The 17,610-nt window shown below is 39.2% G+C and overlaps 1 protein-coding gene across 2 annotated transcripts in view; it reads right to left on the reverse strand.

Annotated features, from left to right (window-relative positions):
- Nucleotides 1-3,105: 3,105 nt before the first annotated feature.
- VSTM4 (V-set and transmembrane domain containing 4) overlaps nt 3,106-17,610 on the reverse strand; it is a 98,645-nt gene continuing 84,140 nt past the window's right edge. For both annotated transcript variants that reach the window (XM_053206891.1, XM_053206890.1), the window contains one exon: nt 3,106-4,468. In XM_053206891.1, coding sequence (XP_053062866.1) covers nt 4,343-4,468 — 126 coding nt within the window. In that variant the 3' untranslated portion in view covers nt 3,106-4,342. The remainder of the gene's footprint in view (nt 4,469-17,610) is intronic.

Raw genomic sequence — 17,610 nt, forward strand, 5'->3', positions numbered from 1 at the left:
AGGCGGGCCCTTCTTCTAAGCCATGAATTTCTTCTTTGTGTTCCTCCCAGTGAGTGAATAGCTTCTGTTCAGGGTGGGGTGGGGGCGGGACGGGATGGAGAGTCAACATCCCCACCATGTGGCTGCCTCACCTAGTAATGGGCTAAATATGAGAACTCCCTCCCTCTCCAGGAAATATATGGATACTGAAAGACATCATGTCCTATAGAACATATATGGAAGCCAGGCTAAACTTCACAGCCACACAAAAAGGTGCCCTCCAGCATCCATGTGATAGGGCTCATTTGAATCTCTGCCCTGTGCCCTTCCCCTGCTGTCCCCAGTGACGCTTAGTACCACTCCAAGCCTGCTGGTGTCTCTCCTCCAAACCAGAGGGTCCTTCCGTGAGGCCAATATCAGTCCTGAAGCCTGACAGTCCCTTTCCATTGAGAAGGGTGTCCTCAGGGCCCTGAGAGGCCCCACTCAGTAAGAAAGTGCAGAGCACGGCAGGGGCCCGTGGCTACAAGTACGTCATGGGACATAATGCAGGTGGAGTCCTTGGGTGGTGACACTCAGTGCAACTCTTTTGCTTCCTGAGCTGGGAAGCAACTTTGACGCATACCGTAACGGTCCGAATTCTCTCCATCGCAACATGATGCGCTCGAACAAAACTAGGATTTAGATGGTAGGAAAATGGGGTCGTTAATGGAATCAGAAGAAGATCTGAAGGAAAGAGAAACGCCTGAGGAATTTTGGGTCTGGGAGCTTGGATTCTGTGCTCCCAAGACATTTTCCTCCCCGCTTCTCAGAGTCTCCTTCATTTTTCAAGGCCTCCCTATTGCCAGAGACGTGACCGGAGGCATAGCTGATAGGTGGCATCCCAGCTTCGCTCCCCAAGAGAAAGATGGTTTGTTTCCCCCAAGGATTCTGATCAGCCAAGAACAGGCCTCATGCACGCTTTGGGCCATTTTTTTTTTTGTGGTCTGGAGCATGAACCCCATTCTTGGCCCAGCCTAGGTTGCAGTCATGCATATCGGAGGCTGAGTGATGAACAAGGGGGTGGATAGTGCCTAAAAGCATCAACAACTGGTTTAGTGTTCTTATACAAGTGAGTCTTTGGGTTTCCTGATGTTCAGGACAACGCAGATGACCATGCACCAAAAAATACCAAGTGCCTCAATGTCATTTTCACTCCAGGAAATATCAGGAGGGGGGAGGCCTGGCTTTTTCTGACTTGCCCTGTGAACTAAGAGGATCATGATGCTTTAATGAAGATGCGATCCCAAAGAAATCCCAACCTTTTCCCCCCACCACAGCTACTTTAGTTCAGGGCTTGGGGATGCCCTTTTTTGGTGCCTTCCTTCCTGCCATGATTCCGTGCCATGCCTGGCCTAGGTCAAAATTCACCACCAAATCTGAGAGTGTCTACTGAGCAATGGACTCTTGCTTGTTTTGACTTCATGTAAATATACAATCAATTGTCCCTTATGAAAACTGCTTATACAGGGGCGCCTGGGTGGCTCAGTCAGTTAAGCCTCTGACTTTGGCTCAGGTCATGATCTCATGGTTCACGAGTTCGAGCTCCGCATTGGGCTCCCTGCTGTCAGCTCAGAGCCTAGAGCCTGCCTTGGATTCTGTGTCTCCCTCTCTCTCTGCCCCTCCCCCGCTCACGCTCAGTCTCTCTCTTTCTCTCTCAAAACTAAAAACATTAAATTTTTTTAAAAAACTGCATATATATAGTTGTTTCAATAGATGCCTGATAGTGAAAACAAGATGAAAAACTTTTCCTAATTTCTATTGGGATGATTCCCCTTACTCATTTTTAGAAATAAATGTTAAGGCATGGTTAGTGGTTTATTTGATAGGGAATAATTCACCCATTTTTTTTAAGGTTTACTATGACAATAACATCAAGATTTATCACTGCAAATAAGCACCAGGGACAGATCACCCATTGCTTCTAGTTGTGAGCAGAACTTGGATGTTTGGCTTCTGGACATAATGGTGGGATGAGCTCTGCTTGGATGTTGACAGTATCTTCCAGGATTCCTTTGGGAAGGGTTTCAGTAGGAGGTGATGGTCTTTTGTACTCGAGGTCCAGCTGGTCCCCCAGCCATACAGCGTCGTGTGGGTTTGTGCAGCTATGAGCAGAATTCTGGAGCCAAAGTCTGAATTGAATCTAGAGCAACGACTTGTTACCCTAACTTGCAGCTGCCAGCTCTTCTTAGCAGAATGTATTTCTTTCCACACGTCATGGCCCTCAGCTTTCACTAAATTTAAGGAGATGGGCTTGATGGGATTGAGTTCAGTTCACTTCTGCAGTAGCCTAGGGGCCCCCTACCCTCTTGCCTCTCCCCACAATCTCCTCTTCACACACTTCACACTCCAACCCCACCTGGCATCCTCGGGCCCCACTAGCCCATATGGTTCCTTGTGCAAATGAAGCAATCACCCTCCTTCCTCAAAACACCATAGAACCATGTTCTGTTGGAACATTGCCATGATAAAATAGGATACGCTGCCTATGATAATTATGATATGAACTGTATGCCAACCATATAGTCTCCTCTCCTAAAGGATCCCCTGGAAAGTTCCAGACAATTCTTTCAAGTGGTATTTCTTCCTCCAAAGCTGCATGGTTTATTCACTATCTTTGAAATCTGGCAGGCGGGAAGGGAATGAGATGCAGGTGTAGACCAGAGAGATCGACTTCCCCTTTGTAAAGTCAGGCTATTTCTGCTTCTAGAAAATCTACCTGCTCCCAATTTGGACCCTTTCCAATAAACCACAAGAGGTACTCATAAGCTATCATGGGTCTTTGGGAGTGTTACCGTAGAGCTAAATTCACGGACACATTTATTTTTTGAAGCTATTGTAACGAGAGCCTTACACTGTAAAGAAACTTTCATTTCGAAAATACATACTGACTGTCACATGAATGTTAACATAGTGTAGTGTGAAGCAATTTTATAGTATCCAGAATCTTGTGGTATTCATCATCCCATTACAAGAATTCTATGAGAGGTTAAGTCACCTTACTATAAACGTGAGTCTGAGATAATTAGGGAGCAAGAAACTTGACCAAGTTCGCACAGCTATACAGGAGGGCACAACTCACACTCAAGGTTGTGTTTAAAATATATAATTTACCATATATACATGATCCGTTACAAAGCCAAACAATGTCTGCAGTGCGCAGTGAATAACCGCCCAGAGCACACCCACCCAAGAAGTGTGACAGGATGGCTCTCTTCTAGAACGTTTCCATCTCCAGTGAGTTTCTGGGTGTTGTACCAGTCCTGCAGAGAAACTTCCACACAGATGTGTATACCATGCACCCCTGCCTGACCCCAACCCAAACATATTAGAAATCACCCATGAAGTTGAGTTGGACAAGGCACGTTCCAAGAGTAGGGTCTTTAAAACACATTTTCCCAACTCGGCTTGCATTTCTTACTCTCCTCCACTAGGGGAACCAGGCACAAAACTTTGCCCACATACGAGTGGACGTTCAATTACAGCTGGTAACCTCGACACAGTTCCGAGGGGCCCGCTTCCTCCAGTGTGTCAATGGATGGCTAAGTCCCTCCCTTGCTCCTTTGGAGAAGAGTAGGACTTCTGGGAGGATGTAAGTTTCTATACCAATATAGGTGCACCCTGATGAGGGTTATGGAAGCCCTTTAAAATAGGGTGTGCTACTTGCCCTGTGGCCTTGGGTGATCACAGCTGGGAGATGGGCACTGGGCACTGTGTGGGCTGACTGTTAGCCCCACAATCTGCCTCTCCGCCCTGAAGTCACCAGGGTCAGTGCATCTGTTTAAAACAAGAGATGCTACCTTGAGTGTTTGCAATAAGCAGTCTGCTCTGCTCTAGGTGCCTTAGGAACGTTCTGTGACCTTCAAGTACATATCTGCCATCTCACACACTTTGGCCTATAATGGTATTTCTTCTAGCTATATGCTATGAGCTTGATATCACAAATACAGGAAGAACAGATTAAAATAGATTTTTAAAAGATTAAAACCCAACGAAAGAAGAAGAAAACACGAAGGGGTTTGGCTCAGCAGAACAATCTCCTTGGGTACTCTCAGAATCAGAGTCCACACTTCTCAGGGCTCAGACTCAGAAAATCTTGTCCTGGGAGGTTTGTCCAAGGTCTGTGGCCCCTAATCTTTTGTGGAGAGGAGCCTCGTACCTCGTGTCTCACACCTCTCCTCGAAGGCACCTGGAGCGCTGTTGGGAAGGGTCTCTCTGCCACGCAGAAGGCACGAGTGAAAATACAAAAATAAGGACTTTGTTTCCAAAGTGTCATAAATAACCGGGATGGCAGGTATTAAATAGGACCACGGAAGAGGGCACAGCATTACAACTTGTTCTCTTCAAAGAGGATCTGGGCGTAGACGGTGCTGGTGGGGAGGCCTTTGGCGGCCCGGTGGGGTTTGACCAGCTCCAGCTCGGCATAGGTCAGGTTCTCCTCAGCAATCTTTGGCTGGAAGACAAAACACAAAACAATTCCAGCTGACCACAGGCGTTCCGCATTATATATTCATTCATCAGGGGTGCATTTTCATCGCATTCTGGGGACCCAAAGGGAAACAAATGGACAAAAATTTTCCAAGGACATATAAAAATTAAATAACATAACAATATAGATCTCATTGCCTTATAAAGAACACTGTGCCCTATAAAGAGCCACTACGATTATTCTTTTTTTAATATATTTTTTAAGTTTATTTATTTTGAGAGAAGAGAGAGAGAGAGAGCATGAGAGGGGCAGAGAGAGAGGGACAGAGAGACGGTCCTAAGTAGGCATCACTCTGGCAGCTTAGAGCCCAACACAGGCCTCCAACTCATGAACTGTGAGATCACGAGCTGGGCTGAAACCAAGAGTTTCATTCTCAACTGACGGAGCCACCAGGCGCCCCTCACTATGATTTATTCTTGAGTCAACATAGAACACTAACAAAAAGCGATTAAACATTAGGTCACAAAGTAAACTTTAATTCTGAGAAGTAAAAGTAATGTAACTAACAGTTTCTGATCAAAAGGAAAAAATAAAGATAGCGACTGAAACCCAAAATTCTAGAAATTAATAACAAAATTAGAATGGGCATTTTTCTCGAATGACTCAACCTGTTTAAAACTAAAGTTTTGGAATATCTTGATAACAATGAAAAAAGAAAATATTACTTACCAGAGCCCAAAGAATGAAGTACTCACAGATAAATCATAGTCTTAAATATTTATGTTAATACTACGAATTAAATGGGTCGAGCACCCAATTGAAGAAGTTAGAAAAGAACAAAATAAATGGAAAAAAAAAAAAAAAGAAAGACCAATACAATTAGAACCAGACTCTATGAATCAGAAAGCAGAAAAACAGGGGCACCTGGGTGGCTCAGTCAGTTAAGTTCTGACTCTTGATTTCAGCTCAGGTCATGATCCCAGGTTTGTGGGATTGAGCCCCACACTGGGCTCTGCGCTGGGTGTGGAGCCTGCTTAAGATCGTCTCTCTCCATCTCCCTCTGCCCCTCCTCCCCTCAAAGAAAGAAAAGAAAGCAAGCAGAAAAACAGCAGAATTATAAAAATACCCAAAAGCCTGTGCTTGGAAAGCACCAATAAAATAAATAAACTGAAAAATAAATTAATAAAGATAAAAAGGTAAAAAGCACAAGTGAATAAAATAGGAAATGAGGAAGGGGATATAATGTAAATAAATTTTTGAATTAAAAAAAAAACTACTTTGCTCAACTCATTGCCCAAAATTATGAAATGCAGGATAAAGTAGGTAATGTTTCAACAAATATAAATTATAAATTCCAGAAAATATGAATGTACTAATTATCATCAAAAAAAGAAATAAAAGAAAGGAAAGAAAAGAAATAAGGAGGGAGGGAAAAAGGAAGGAAGAAAGGAAGAAAGGAAATATTGTCAAAGAGCTCTTTCTCAAAAACACCAGGCCCAGGCATTTTTACAGGAGGCTTTCTAAAACAAGTTCTTTTAAGGAAAAGATAATTCCAATGTAATTAAATTTATCCAGAGCATTAAAAGAGGAAGAAAAATTTCATGTATTTTTTTTAATTTTTTTTTTTTACATTAGAGAGAAAGAGATCAGGGGAGAGGGGCAAAGGGAGAGAGAAAGAGAGAGAGAATCTCAAGAAGTCTCCATTCTCAGTGTGGAGTCTGACCTGGGGCTTGATCCCACAACCCTGGGATCATGACCTGAGATGAAATCAAGAATTGGACGCTCAACTGGCTGAGTCACCCAGATGCCCCTCCATGTATTTGAAAACAACCTCATTTATTAATGTAAATTTTAAATCAGATTGACTCAGAATGAAGAAGCAGATTAAAAGATACATAACCATGTTCCAGGAATGCAAAGATGGTTCAATATTAGAAAAATCTACCAGTATAATCCACTATAGCAACAGATGCAAAAAACCAATATGACTATCTCTATAGATGCTGAAAAAGCATTTAATAAAATTAAAAAGAATTTTTTTTGTGAAAAACAACTTTTGAATAAAGGAGTCACCCATGTATATTTTCTTGCCATGATTAAGGAACATTATTAAAATAAAGAATAATTGGTGGCTTATTATGGAGTGATGTCAGGATCACAGCACCATGAGCCATTCCTTTTTCTTTTCCTTTCCCCATCAATTTACAACTGATTGGACATCCACAACTGAAAAGAAAAGTGCCTCTGCACAGCATACCAAAAGACACCCGAGAGATCTGTCCATCTGTGCACTCAAAGGTGGGGGGACTGGACTGCAGAGGAGACTGCAGAGAGGGTGGGGGGGCAGCAGTGGCATTGGCGGTGATGACAGAGAAGGTGTGGGCTGGTCCAGAAACCAGCCAGCACCACCTTACTGATACAGGAGGTAGAGGGTGAAGGCAGTGATGGGGGGGTGGGGGTGGGGAGGAGGGTCTGCCTGGCCATGCTCATTATAGCTGGAGGGAGCAGTTGCTCTCTCTGACTGACCACAGTGACTGGGGGAGGGAAAGGAACGGAAGGAAAGTGTCTCCTGCAGTCTGTCCCAGAAGGCAAGAGGCCCATCCTTGGGTCAGGATCCCCCTACGTAGCGGTGGGCACACCCAAAGACCAAAGCACTAAATACACACCTTCCCTCCTCACTCCTGCTCTGCCCACCGCCCCCCCACCGCCAGCACCTTTGTTTCTTCTAAATGCATAGTGCTCCCAACCTTAGCAGCCAGTCAGCTTCCTTAACAGAAGGCAAAAACTTGTGCTATAGCGCCACCTTCTGGAAAACAAAAGGAAGGCTCCTAACTACCAACCTGTTGAACTGTTAGAATCAATGTTAACAAAACCTCACTTATATGAAAAAGGGTGTTCGCTACTTCAAATGCAGTGGCAGAGCCACTTCTCATCAACCGCCATGAAAAATCATAGTAATAGGTGAAAATCACAGTAATATTTAAAAAATCACAGTAACATGGTATCAGAAAAATAAAATGACAATTTTCCAGCAACCAAACCCAAAGACATGGAATACTGTAATCTAAATGGTAATTCAAAATACTTGTAAAGAAGTTCAAAAGCCAAAAGAAAACTCAGAAGGACAGTACAGTGATTTCAGCAATCAAACTAATAAACAGAAGGCGTGCTTTATCAAAGAGGCTGAAATTCCAAAGCAGAACCAAACAGAAATTCTGGAGCTGAAGGACTGAATAAATGAGAGGAAGGATGCATTAGAACATACTGGAAATAGAGCAGATCAAAAGGAAGAGAGAATTAGTAAGCTCAAGGACAGAAATATAGAAATGATTCAGGTGGAAGAGGAGAGAGAGCTGGAATTTTTAAATAGTGAAGGAATTCTATGTGAATGATCTGACTCCATTAGAAAAGCCAAAATAAAGGGCGCTTGGGTGGCTCACTCAGTTAAGCATCTGACTTCGGTTTGGGTTATGATCTCACGGTTTGTGAGTTCAAGCCCTGCATTGAGCTCTCTGCTATCAGCACAGAGCCCACTTCAGATCTTCTGTTCCCCTCTCTCTGTGCACCTCCCCCACTTGCTCTCGCTCTCTCTCAAAAATAAGCATTTTAAAAAATTAAAAAAAAAAAAAAAAGAAAAGCCAACATTATGGGTATCCCAGAAGGAGGAGGGAAGAGAAGGGAAGAGAGCCTATTTAACGAAATAATAGCTGAGAATTTTCCAGTCCTGGAGAAGGAACTGGGTATACAAGTCCACAAAGCTAATAGGACACCTTACTATCTCAATGCAAAAAGACCCTCTCCAAGTCACATTAGAGTAAAATTGTCAAAAGTCAACAATAAAGAATTTTAAAGGCAGCCAAGGGGGGAAAAATGATAGTAACCTAAAAAAGTACTCCTGTTAGGCTATCAGCAGATTTCTCAGCAGAAACTCTGCATCCTAGGAGAGAGAGGAATGACATATATGGGAAGATAAAAACTGTCAGCTAAGAATATCTGGCAAAGTTATCCTTCAAATATGAAGGAGAAATAAAGGCTTTCCCAGATAAACAAAAGCTGAGAGGGTTCACCACCAGTAGACCTGCCTTACAAGAAATGTTGAAAGGTGATCCTCAAGCTGAAATGAAAAAAATGAAAGTACACAAAACTCTGATTAAGGGGATAAACAGAATTAGAATATGGTAACTCTTCTTTAAAATAGTATATTAAACTCTTAACTATAGCATAAAGTTTAAAGGAAAAGAGCATTAAAAATAATGGGAACGACTTGATAACAAAATCACAGTATAAAGAGAGATAATTTGTGACATCAAAAATATAGAAGAGGTAGAGGAAAAGGATGGAACTTTCATAGGCAAATGAAGATAAATTGCTATCAGCAGAAAAAGAACTATTTTATCTATGAAATGTTTTATGTAAACTACAAAGCCTATTTGGTAACTACAAAGCAAATATCTAGAAGATAGACACAAAACATCAAAAAAAGGGGAGGGGGGAGGCTATGCCAATGTCCATGCAAAACTACCTACTTACAAAGGTAGACAGAATCAGAAGGAAACAGAAACACGGGAAAGACAAAATAATCAGAAGGCGAAAGATAAAATATACATATCAATAATCACCATAAATGTAAATGGATTAAACTCACCAATCAAAAGGCACAAAGTGGCTGGACAGATAAAAAAAATAAGACCCAACTATATGCTGCCTACAGGAGACTCATTTCAGCTCTAAAGGCACATATAGGCTCAAAGTGAAAGAATGGAAGATATTCCAAGCCGGCTGAAATAAAAAATTAAGTATAGCCATACTTATATCAGACAAAATAGACTTAAAGCTAAAAAGGGTATTCAGAGACAAAGGTCATTACATGATGATAAAGGGATCAATCCATCAAGCAGATATAATGATTACAAATAAATACGTTCCCAAAATCTAAGCAATGAAATTAAGTATATATTAATTATATTAAGCAATCAATGTTACTTAAGCTTGTAAGTATATTATATATTGATTAATTAATAAAAGTAATTAAGTAATTAATAAAAGATCTTAAAGGAGAAATAGACAACAATACAATAATTGTAGGGGACTTCAATACCCCACTATCAGCAATGGATAGATCATTCAGATAGAAAAATCAACAAGGAAGAATTTAAATCGAAACACACTTTAGAATAAATGGACTTAACAGACATATACAGAACATTTCACCCAACAGCAGCAGAATACACAATTTCTCAAGTGCACATGGAACATTCTCCGGGATAGATCATATGTCAGGCCGCAAAACTAATCTTAGCAAATTTAAGAAGACTGAAATCATAACAGCTATCTTCTCTGACCACATGGTATGAAACTAGAAATTAACAAAAGGAAAGTGAGAAAATCTAAAAATATGTGGAAACTAAACAGCACACTTATAAACAACCATTGGATCAAAGAAAAAATCAAAAGGGAAATAAAAATTATCTCATGAAAATGAAAACATACATATCAAACATTGTGGGATGTATCAAAATCAGTTCTGAGAGGAAAGTTTATAACAATAATAATATATTAAGAAATTAGAAAGATTTCAAACAGCCTAATTTTACACCACAAGGAACTAAAAAAAGAAAACAAATGGAGCCCAAAGTTAACAGAAAGAAGGAAAAGTAAGGATCAGAGTGCAAATAAATGAAATAGAAACCAGAAAAAATAATAGAAAGGATCAGTGAAACTAAGAGCCAGTTCTTTGAAAAGATAAAATTGACAAAGCTTTAGCTAGATTAATTAAAAAAATAGAGAAGTCTCAAAAAAATCAGAAATGAAGAAGACATTAGAATAGATACTACAAAAATACACAGAATTGTAAGAGACTAGGATGAACAATTATATGCCAACAAATTACATAACTGAGAAGAAATGTGTACATTCTAGAAACACACAACCTAAGAAGACTGAATCAGGGGGAAATACAAAAGCTAACCAGATAGTAATCAGTAATTACTAATCAGTAATAATAATAATAAAAAAAAAACTCCCAACACAAAAAAACTTCAAGGCTAGCGCTACTGGAAAATTCTACCAAACATGTAAAGAATAATTAATACCAATCCTCTTCAAACTCTTCCAAAGTATCAGGCAGGAGGGAATACTTACAAACTCATTCTATGCAGTCATCATCACTTTGATAACAGAAACCATACAGGGCCACCACAAGAAAAGAAAACTATACACCAATATCCCTGATGACTATAGATGTAAAAATTCTCAAGACAATGTTAGAAAATCAAATTCAAGAACATATTAAAAGGATTATACACCATGACCAAGTGGGATTTATCCCTGGTACGGAAAGATGGTTCAACATACACAAATCAATAGATGTAATTCATCACATCAATAAAATGAAAGATAAAAATCACATGATCATCTCAATGGTCAAAATACAATATCCTTTCATGATAAAAACCATTAACAGACTAGATACAGAAGAAACATATTCAACATAATAAAGGCCATATATGACATACCCACAGCTAACATTATACTTAATGAAGAGAAACTGAAAGCACTTTTCCTAAGATCAGGAACAAGTCAAGATGCCCACTCTCACCACTCATATTCAATATAATACTGGAAGTCCTAGCTAAAGCAATTAAGCAAGACAAAGCAATAAAAGGCATTCAAATGAGAAAGAAAGAAGTAAAACTGTCATTATTTGCTGATGATATGATTCCTATATAGAGCAAATCCCAAAGAACTAGTAAAAAAAAAAAAACTATTTCAGTAAAATGGCAAGATACAAAACCAGCATATAGAAATCAACTTTATTCCTTTACACTAATAATGAAGCATCCAAAAAAGAAATAAAGAAAATGAACCGATTCATGATAACATCAAAAAAAAAATACTTAGGAATAAATTTAACCAAGGAAGTGAAAGATCTATACAACAAAGACTACAATACTTTGCTGAAAGAAATTGAAGAAGACACAAGCAAACAGAAAGATATCCCATGTTCGTGGATTGGAAGAATTAATATTGTTAAGATGGCCATACTATCTAAAGCCATCTACAGATTCTACTTAATCCCGATCAAAATACCAAAGGCGTTCTTCACAGAAATAAAAAAAACAATCCTAAAATTTGTGTGGAACCACAAAAAAAACACAACAAAACAAAACAAAACAAAACAAACAAACAAACAAAAAAACAACAAATAGCTAAAGCAGTCCTGAGAAAAAGAACAAAGCCAGTGGTTTTGTGCTTCCAGATTTCGAACTATACTACAAAGCCATAGTAATAAAAAACAGTATGATACTGGTACAGATATAGATAGATACATCAGCCAATTGAAAAACTCCAGCATATATGGTCAATTTATTTTTGACAAGGAAGCCAATAACACATAACAGTGAAAGGATAGTCTCTTCAACAAATGGTGCTGAGAAAACTGTAGAAACACATGCAGAATAATGAAACTGGACCACTATCACATATCACTCATAAAAATTAACTAGAAATGAATCAAAGACTTAAACATAAAGGTCTGATACCATGAAAGCTCTAGAAGAAAATGTTTGGAAGAAGCTCATTGATACTGATCTTGGCAATCATTTTTTGGAAATATCTCCAAAAGCATAAACAACAAAGGAAAAAAATTAACAAATGGGACTACATCAAACTCAAAAGCCCCCACAGAGCAAAAGAAACAATTAACAAAATGAAAAGAACCTACAGAATGAGAGAACTTTTTGCAAACTACATAATGGATAAGGGGTTGAAATATCCAAGTGATATCCAAAGTGTACAAAGAATTCCATCAACTCAATAACAAGACAAAACAAAATCCAATTTAAAAATTGGAAAAAGAAGTAATTAGACATTTCTCCAAAGAAGACATCAAAAAGGTCAACAGACACATGAAAAGATGCTCAACATCACTCATCATCAGGGAAATGCAAATGAGATATCACCTCATATTTGTTAAAATGGCTATCATCAAGAAGACAAAGACCACGGGAGCTGGTGAGGATGTGTTAAAAAGGGAACCCTTAAACACCGTTGAGAAGAATGTAAATTGATCAAACCACTATGGAAAACAATGTGGAGGTTTCTCAAAAAATTAAAAATAGATCTACCATGTAATCCAGCAATTCCACTTCTGGGTATATATCCAAAGGAAACAAAAACAGGATTTCAATGAGATATATGCAATCCCATTTTTTTTTCAAGATTTATTTATTTTGAGAGAGAGAGAGAGCATGAGCGCACTTAAGAGCCAGGGAGGGGCAGAGAGAAAGGGAGAGGCAGAAACCCAAGCAGGCTCCACACTGTCAGCGTGGAGCCTGACTTTGAGCTAGAACTCACGAACTGTGAGATCATGAGATCATGTGAGACCTGAGCTGAAATCAAGAGTCAGATGTGTAACCGAATGAGCCACCCAGAAGCCCCTTATACAATCTCATTTTATTGCAGCATGATTCACAAAACCAAGCTATGGAAACCACCCAAATGCCCATCAACGAATAAATGGATAAAGATGTGTTACATATATACAATGGGATATTATTCAGCCATGAGAAAGGAAGACATTGTCCCATTTGTGACAACATGGATGGACCTTGAGCACATTATGCTAATTAGATAAGTCATAGAAAGACAAGACTGTGTGATATTACTTATACATGTGGAATCTAAAAAAATTAAACCTGTAAAAAACAGAGAGCAAGATGGTAGTTACCAGGGGACTGAGAGGAGTCAGACAAGAGTGATGGTACTTGAGGGTAAAAACTTGTAACAAGTAGTAAATAAGGTACTGAGATCAAGTGCACAGGATAATACATGTAGACAATAATATTGTACTATAGTTATGTAGTGTGATAAATATCACTGCTTGGCAATCATAATATATATATTATACATTATATATACATATATTATATATAACAACATATAAATGTATCAAAGTAGCCTTGTACATGTGTATGTGTAACTTACACAATGTTATACATCAAATTTATTCAATAACAAATATTCACTTATTTATTATATATATTATTAAATAAATATTCACTTATTTATTACAAAAAGAATAATCGGTAATCCAACTTGAGTGATACTAAAATCTAAGGCTGTAATAATACAATACTGGGGTGTTGGCACAGGAATACACCTATCTATCAGTGCAACTCATGAGAAAGTCCAGAAATTACCCTGGAATAATAAAATAAAATATTATTTTTAAATACATAGTGTTAGGTCACTTGGGTAGTCCCTTGAAAAATAAATAAATCAAATCCCTACATCATTCTTTATACCAAATTCCAGATAAATTACACATTTTTAATGTGGAAAAGAAACTCATAAAAGTGTTAGAAGAAAATGTGGGGAAATTAAAAAAAAATCTTTTTAATAACCTCTCTGTATGGAAGGTATTTTATAGAAAAATCCAGGAGCAATGCAAAAAGATATGTATATCTTCATGCCATATATGGCATAGTATTCTCTAAATAAAGTCAAAGGACAACAGACAAAGTGGAGAAAATATTTGCAACTCATACCAAAGGGCTTTACAATTCAACAAAGATAACGGCCAATAACCCATTAGAAAATTAAACAAAGAACAACAGACTGGACGAGAGTGTTCATAGGGGAGGAAATACATAGGCTCTTACATGTACAAATGAGACTGAACCTGTAGCAATAAGAGAATCTCAATTGAAAATCAGACATCAGGGAATGCCTGGGCGGCTCAGTCAGTTAAGAGTCAGTGACACTTGATTTCGGCTCCAGTCATGATATCAGAGTTCATGAGATCGAGCCCATGCACTGTCAGTGCAGAGCCTGCTTGCGATTCTCTCTCTCCTCTGCCCCTCCCCCACTCACACTCATTCTCTCTCTCTCAAAATAAATAAATAAACTTAAAAAAATAAAATCAGACATCAGGTTTTGTCTTTCGAATTAACAAACCTTAAAGAAAGGTTGTCAAAAGGAACAGAAGAAACAGGTCCTCTTGTATATTGTTTGTTGGTACAAGCAAAATCTGGAAACACTTCAATGGACATCAGTGGGAGACTGGGATATTCATACAATGGAGTATATGGAGTATATTCCTTAAAAAGAATGATGGAACCATACATGTCTGTGTTACCATCATTTGTGTAAATATGTGTGTATATATATTATACTCTTAGAAAACCCTTGGAACCTGCTTGAAAAATCAAGCACCTGATATCTATGGTTCCCTCTGGTAAAGTAAATTGGATGGCTGAAGGGAAGATATACCTTTGTGGATACCTTTTAAATTTTCTAGTAGGCACATGTATGTAAACAACACATTAATTAACTTTAATTCATAATCAGAAAAATAAAAGTCAGTCACTAATTTCTAGCCATGAAAGACACGTGACTTTCATTTAAGCAGCCTGCTTTTGGTTTTTGTTTTTCGGCTTTGGTTGTGCTATGGTTTTGTTTTGATTTTTTATTTTTTGTGCTTACACCTTGGATTATCTCGCCAAAATTCAGGACAAATAAACCATTCGCATTCAATTTAAGTTTCTTAAAAAGAATGCCTAAAGCAAAAAGCCTCTTTTCTTTCGAAATGAAGCGTCATCATAGAGACAGGGAGCAAGAGTATCTAAACTACAGCCAGTACCTACTCATCAGGGGCAACTAACCAGCAACCTTCACAAACTGGTTATTTTTCCATTTCAAAGTTAAGGACATTTATAGGGATGAGAGCCTCCTGCCTGTCTTTTGACATCAAAAGTCTTCACATTGCTTCTTAGTTGTCCATATATTACAAGTCAACAAAAATCCCGTTTACATCTTGCCTTACAGCTTAATTACATTTCACATTATAACGATTCCATTTAGAAATGCCATGTGTCCTCAAATAAGCACGCAAAACCCAACTCATGTAAATTTTAGAACCAGGATTTATGAAATCATATTGTCCAGGTGTTTTATTACATTACCTTGAAATTGCATTGTTTTCTAGTGTAGATTATCTGTTTATTCTTAAGTTATTCCATTACGTTTGGATATGAAAAATAACACTAGCTTTCTCAATACAGGTCACCAGGCTGGCTGGGCTGATGTGTTGTTTTCATACATTTTTATGATGTTCCTATAGTAAACATAATTCAATAAAGCCAAAGCACACTAAATAAATAATTGCATCTAGAAAAGCAATAAAAACAAATAAAATTAGTACTTTCATAAGTGGAAAGGTACTTCAATTACTGCTACAAGCAACAACCCACCATAAAATGTGTAGAATCATTTCCCTTATGCATATTTCTGGGATATAATAATTTGATTGAAGATACAAGGCAGCACACAGGAGCCTCCGAATTGTGAAGTGTATACAGTTTCCAACAGAAGATGCATAATATCGGTCCTTGGCACCTTTAAAGAACCTATTGTTTTTCTGGCACGCACAGTTGGCTGTCACCATCAACCATGTGCTTAATTACATTTCCCAGCTTGTTTAACTGGAAATAAATTCCTAATGGCCAATGAAAGGGAGTAAATGTAGACTCCTCACCAGTTCTTATCAAGCTCTTTTTTTTTTTTTTTTTGCACTGATGCTTTAGTGGAAGGTTTAGGTGCATTGAGAAGTAGCTTAGAGAAAATTATTGGAATAATCAGTTACTGGTAAAACTGTAGAACTGGTGGTAAAACCAGGGGCCAGGAGCAGAATGTAAAGGCTAAAGCAGATGATGCAATGGGGCAGAGCCAAGGGTAGGACCCCACAGCAGGGCCCCACATGTATTTCCAGTGATGTCTGTGATCTTAACAATCGAATGTGGCCTGGGTATAAGCTGAAGATTCACTCCCAACATCTACGGCAGTTGGAAAACTGGAGCACATCAAGTGAGTCTCTGAAGATGAATCGAGAAGCACCTCTGTTCCCTGTGAGCTGCTGGCCCTCAACATGACCCTCTTCAAGACCCCATTCCTGCTCTTGGGGGTGAAGGGAGTACAGAAGGGCGTGGGCACTCTAGTACAAGCTTCAACGATCTTGAACTAGTGGTTCACAAACACTCTCGCAAATGCTTTAGGCTGTACTCAGACACAAAGGAAACTCCTGGAAGCAGGATTTCCAGGCCTCAGACACCGAGGTCTGATGTCGCCGTGTTCGCTGAAAAGCAGGAGCAGGAGGAAACAGGGGGGATGGGAAGCGGACCAACTGCTGGGAAGTTCTGACAGTGTCCCTTAGAAAAGGCCCTACAGGGGCACCTGGGTGGCTCAGTCAGTTGGGCGTCCGACTTTGGCTCAGGTCATGATCTCATGGTTCACGAGTCTGAGGTCCTTATAGGACTCTGTGCTGACAGCTCAGAGCCTGGAACCTGCTTCAGATTCTGTGTCTCCCTCTCTCTCTCTGCCCCTCCCCAGCTTGCACTCTGTCTGTCCCTCTCTCTCAAAAATAAATGAAAACATTAAAAATATTTTTTTAAGTAAAAAAAAAAAAAAGAAGAAGAAGAAAAGGCCCTAGAACTTTCCAAACATGTGAGAAGCAAATGCATCTGTTTGGTTGTATCTTCTTTTCCCTCTCAGCCTGCAGAGACCCCTGGTCAGTTTCTCTATTTCTCCAATGAGGGCCTGGTATTTATGTTCAATGCTTGGGATCTTGTCTGTTCTAAACCTCTTTGTTTTACAGACCTGTAATCTCACTTTTGATACATTTCTTCCCAGCCAGGAAGAATCCATTCCTTAGTCTGGAAGGGGATTTGGTGAGCAAAAGGGGATGAAGTTTCAGATACAGACACGTGTTGATGCATTAAAGAAAGGCTAGAATGGAATTTTTAAAAATTCTTCTAACTTTCAGTGGGTGGAAATACTCCTGGAGAGGAGGCAAGGAGAGTGGCCCTGCGGCCATCATCTCATGGCTGAATGCAGACCATGGGTACAGGGGTAATTTGGACCTTAGTTTAAACGTCAGCTGTGTGACCTTCCCGCTGTCCTTAAGGACCTCCCAGATCCTAGAGTTGAACTCAAGTGCTCCCTGACAGCCACTGAGCCAGATTAAATTCTCACATAGTAAAACCTCAGAAGAATTCAGAAAGCATTATCACACAAACCAGTTTTCTCGTGCAGTGACAGAACCTTCTGGACTCCAACTGTAACAAAATCAGTTTGCAGTGAAATGCCATGTCTTCCACGGCCCATCTTTT

This window comes from Acinonyx jubatus, chromosome D2 (genome assembly GCF_027475565.1).
Source record: "Acinonyx jubatus isolate Ajub_Pintada_27869175 chromosome D2, VMU_Ajub_asm_v1.0, whole genome shotgun sequence".
In the NCBI taxonomy this organism is placed as follows: Eukaryota; Metazoa; Chordata; class Mammalia; order Carnivora; family Felidae; genus Acinonyx; species Acinonyx jubatus.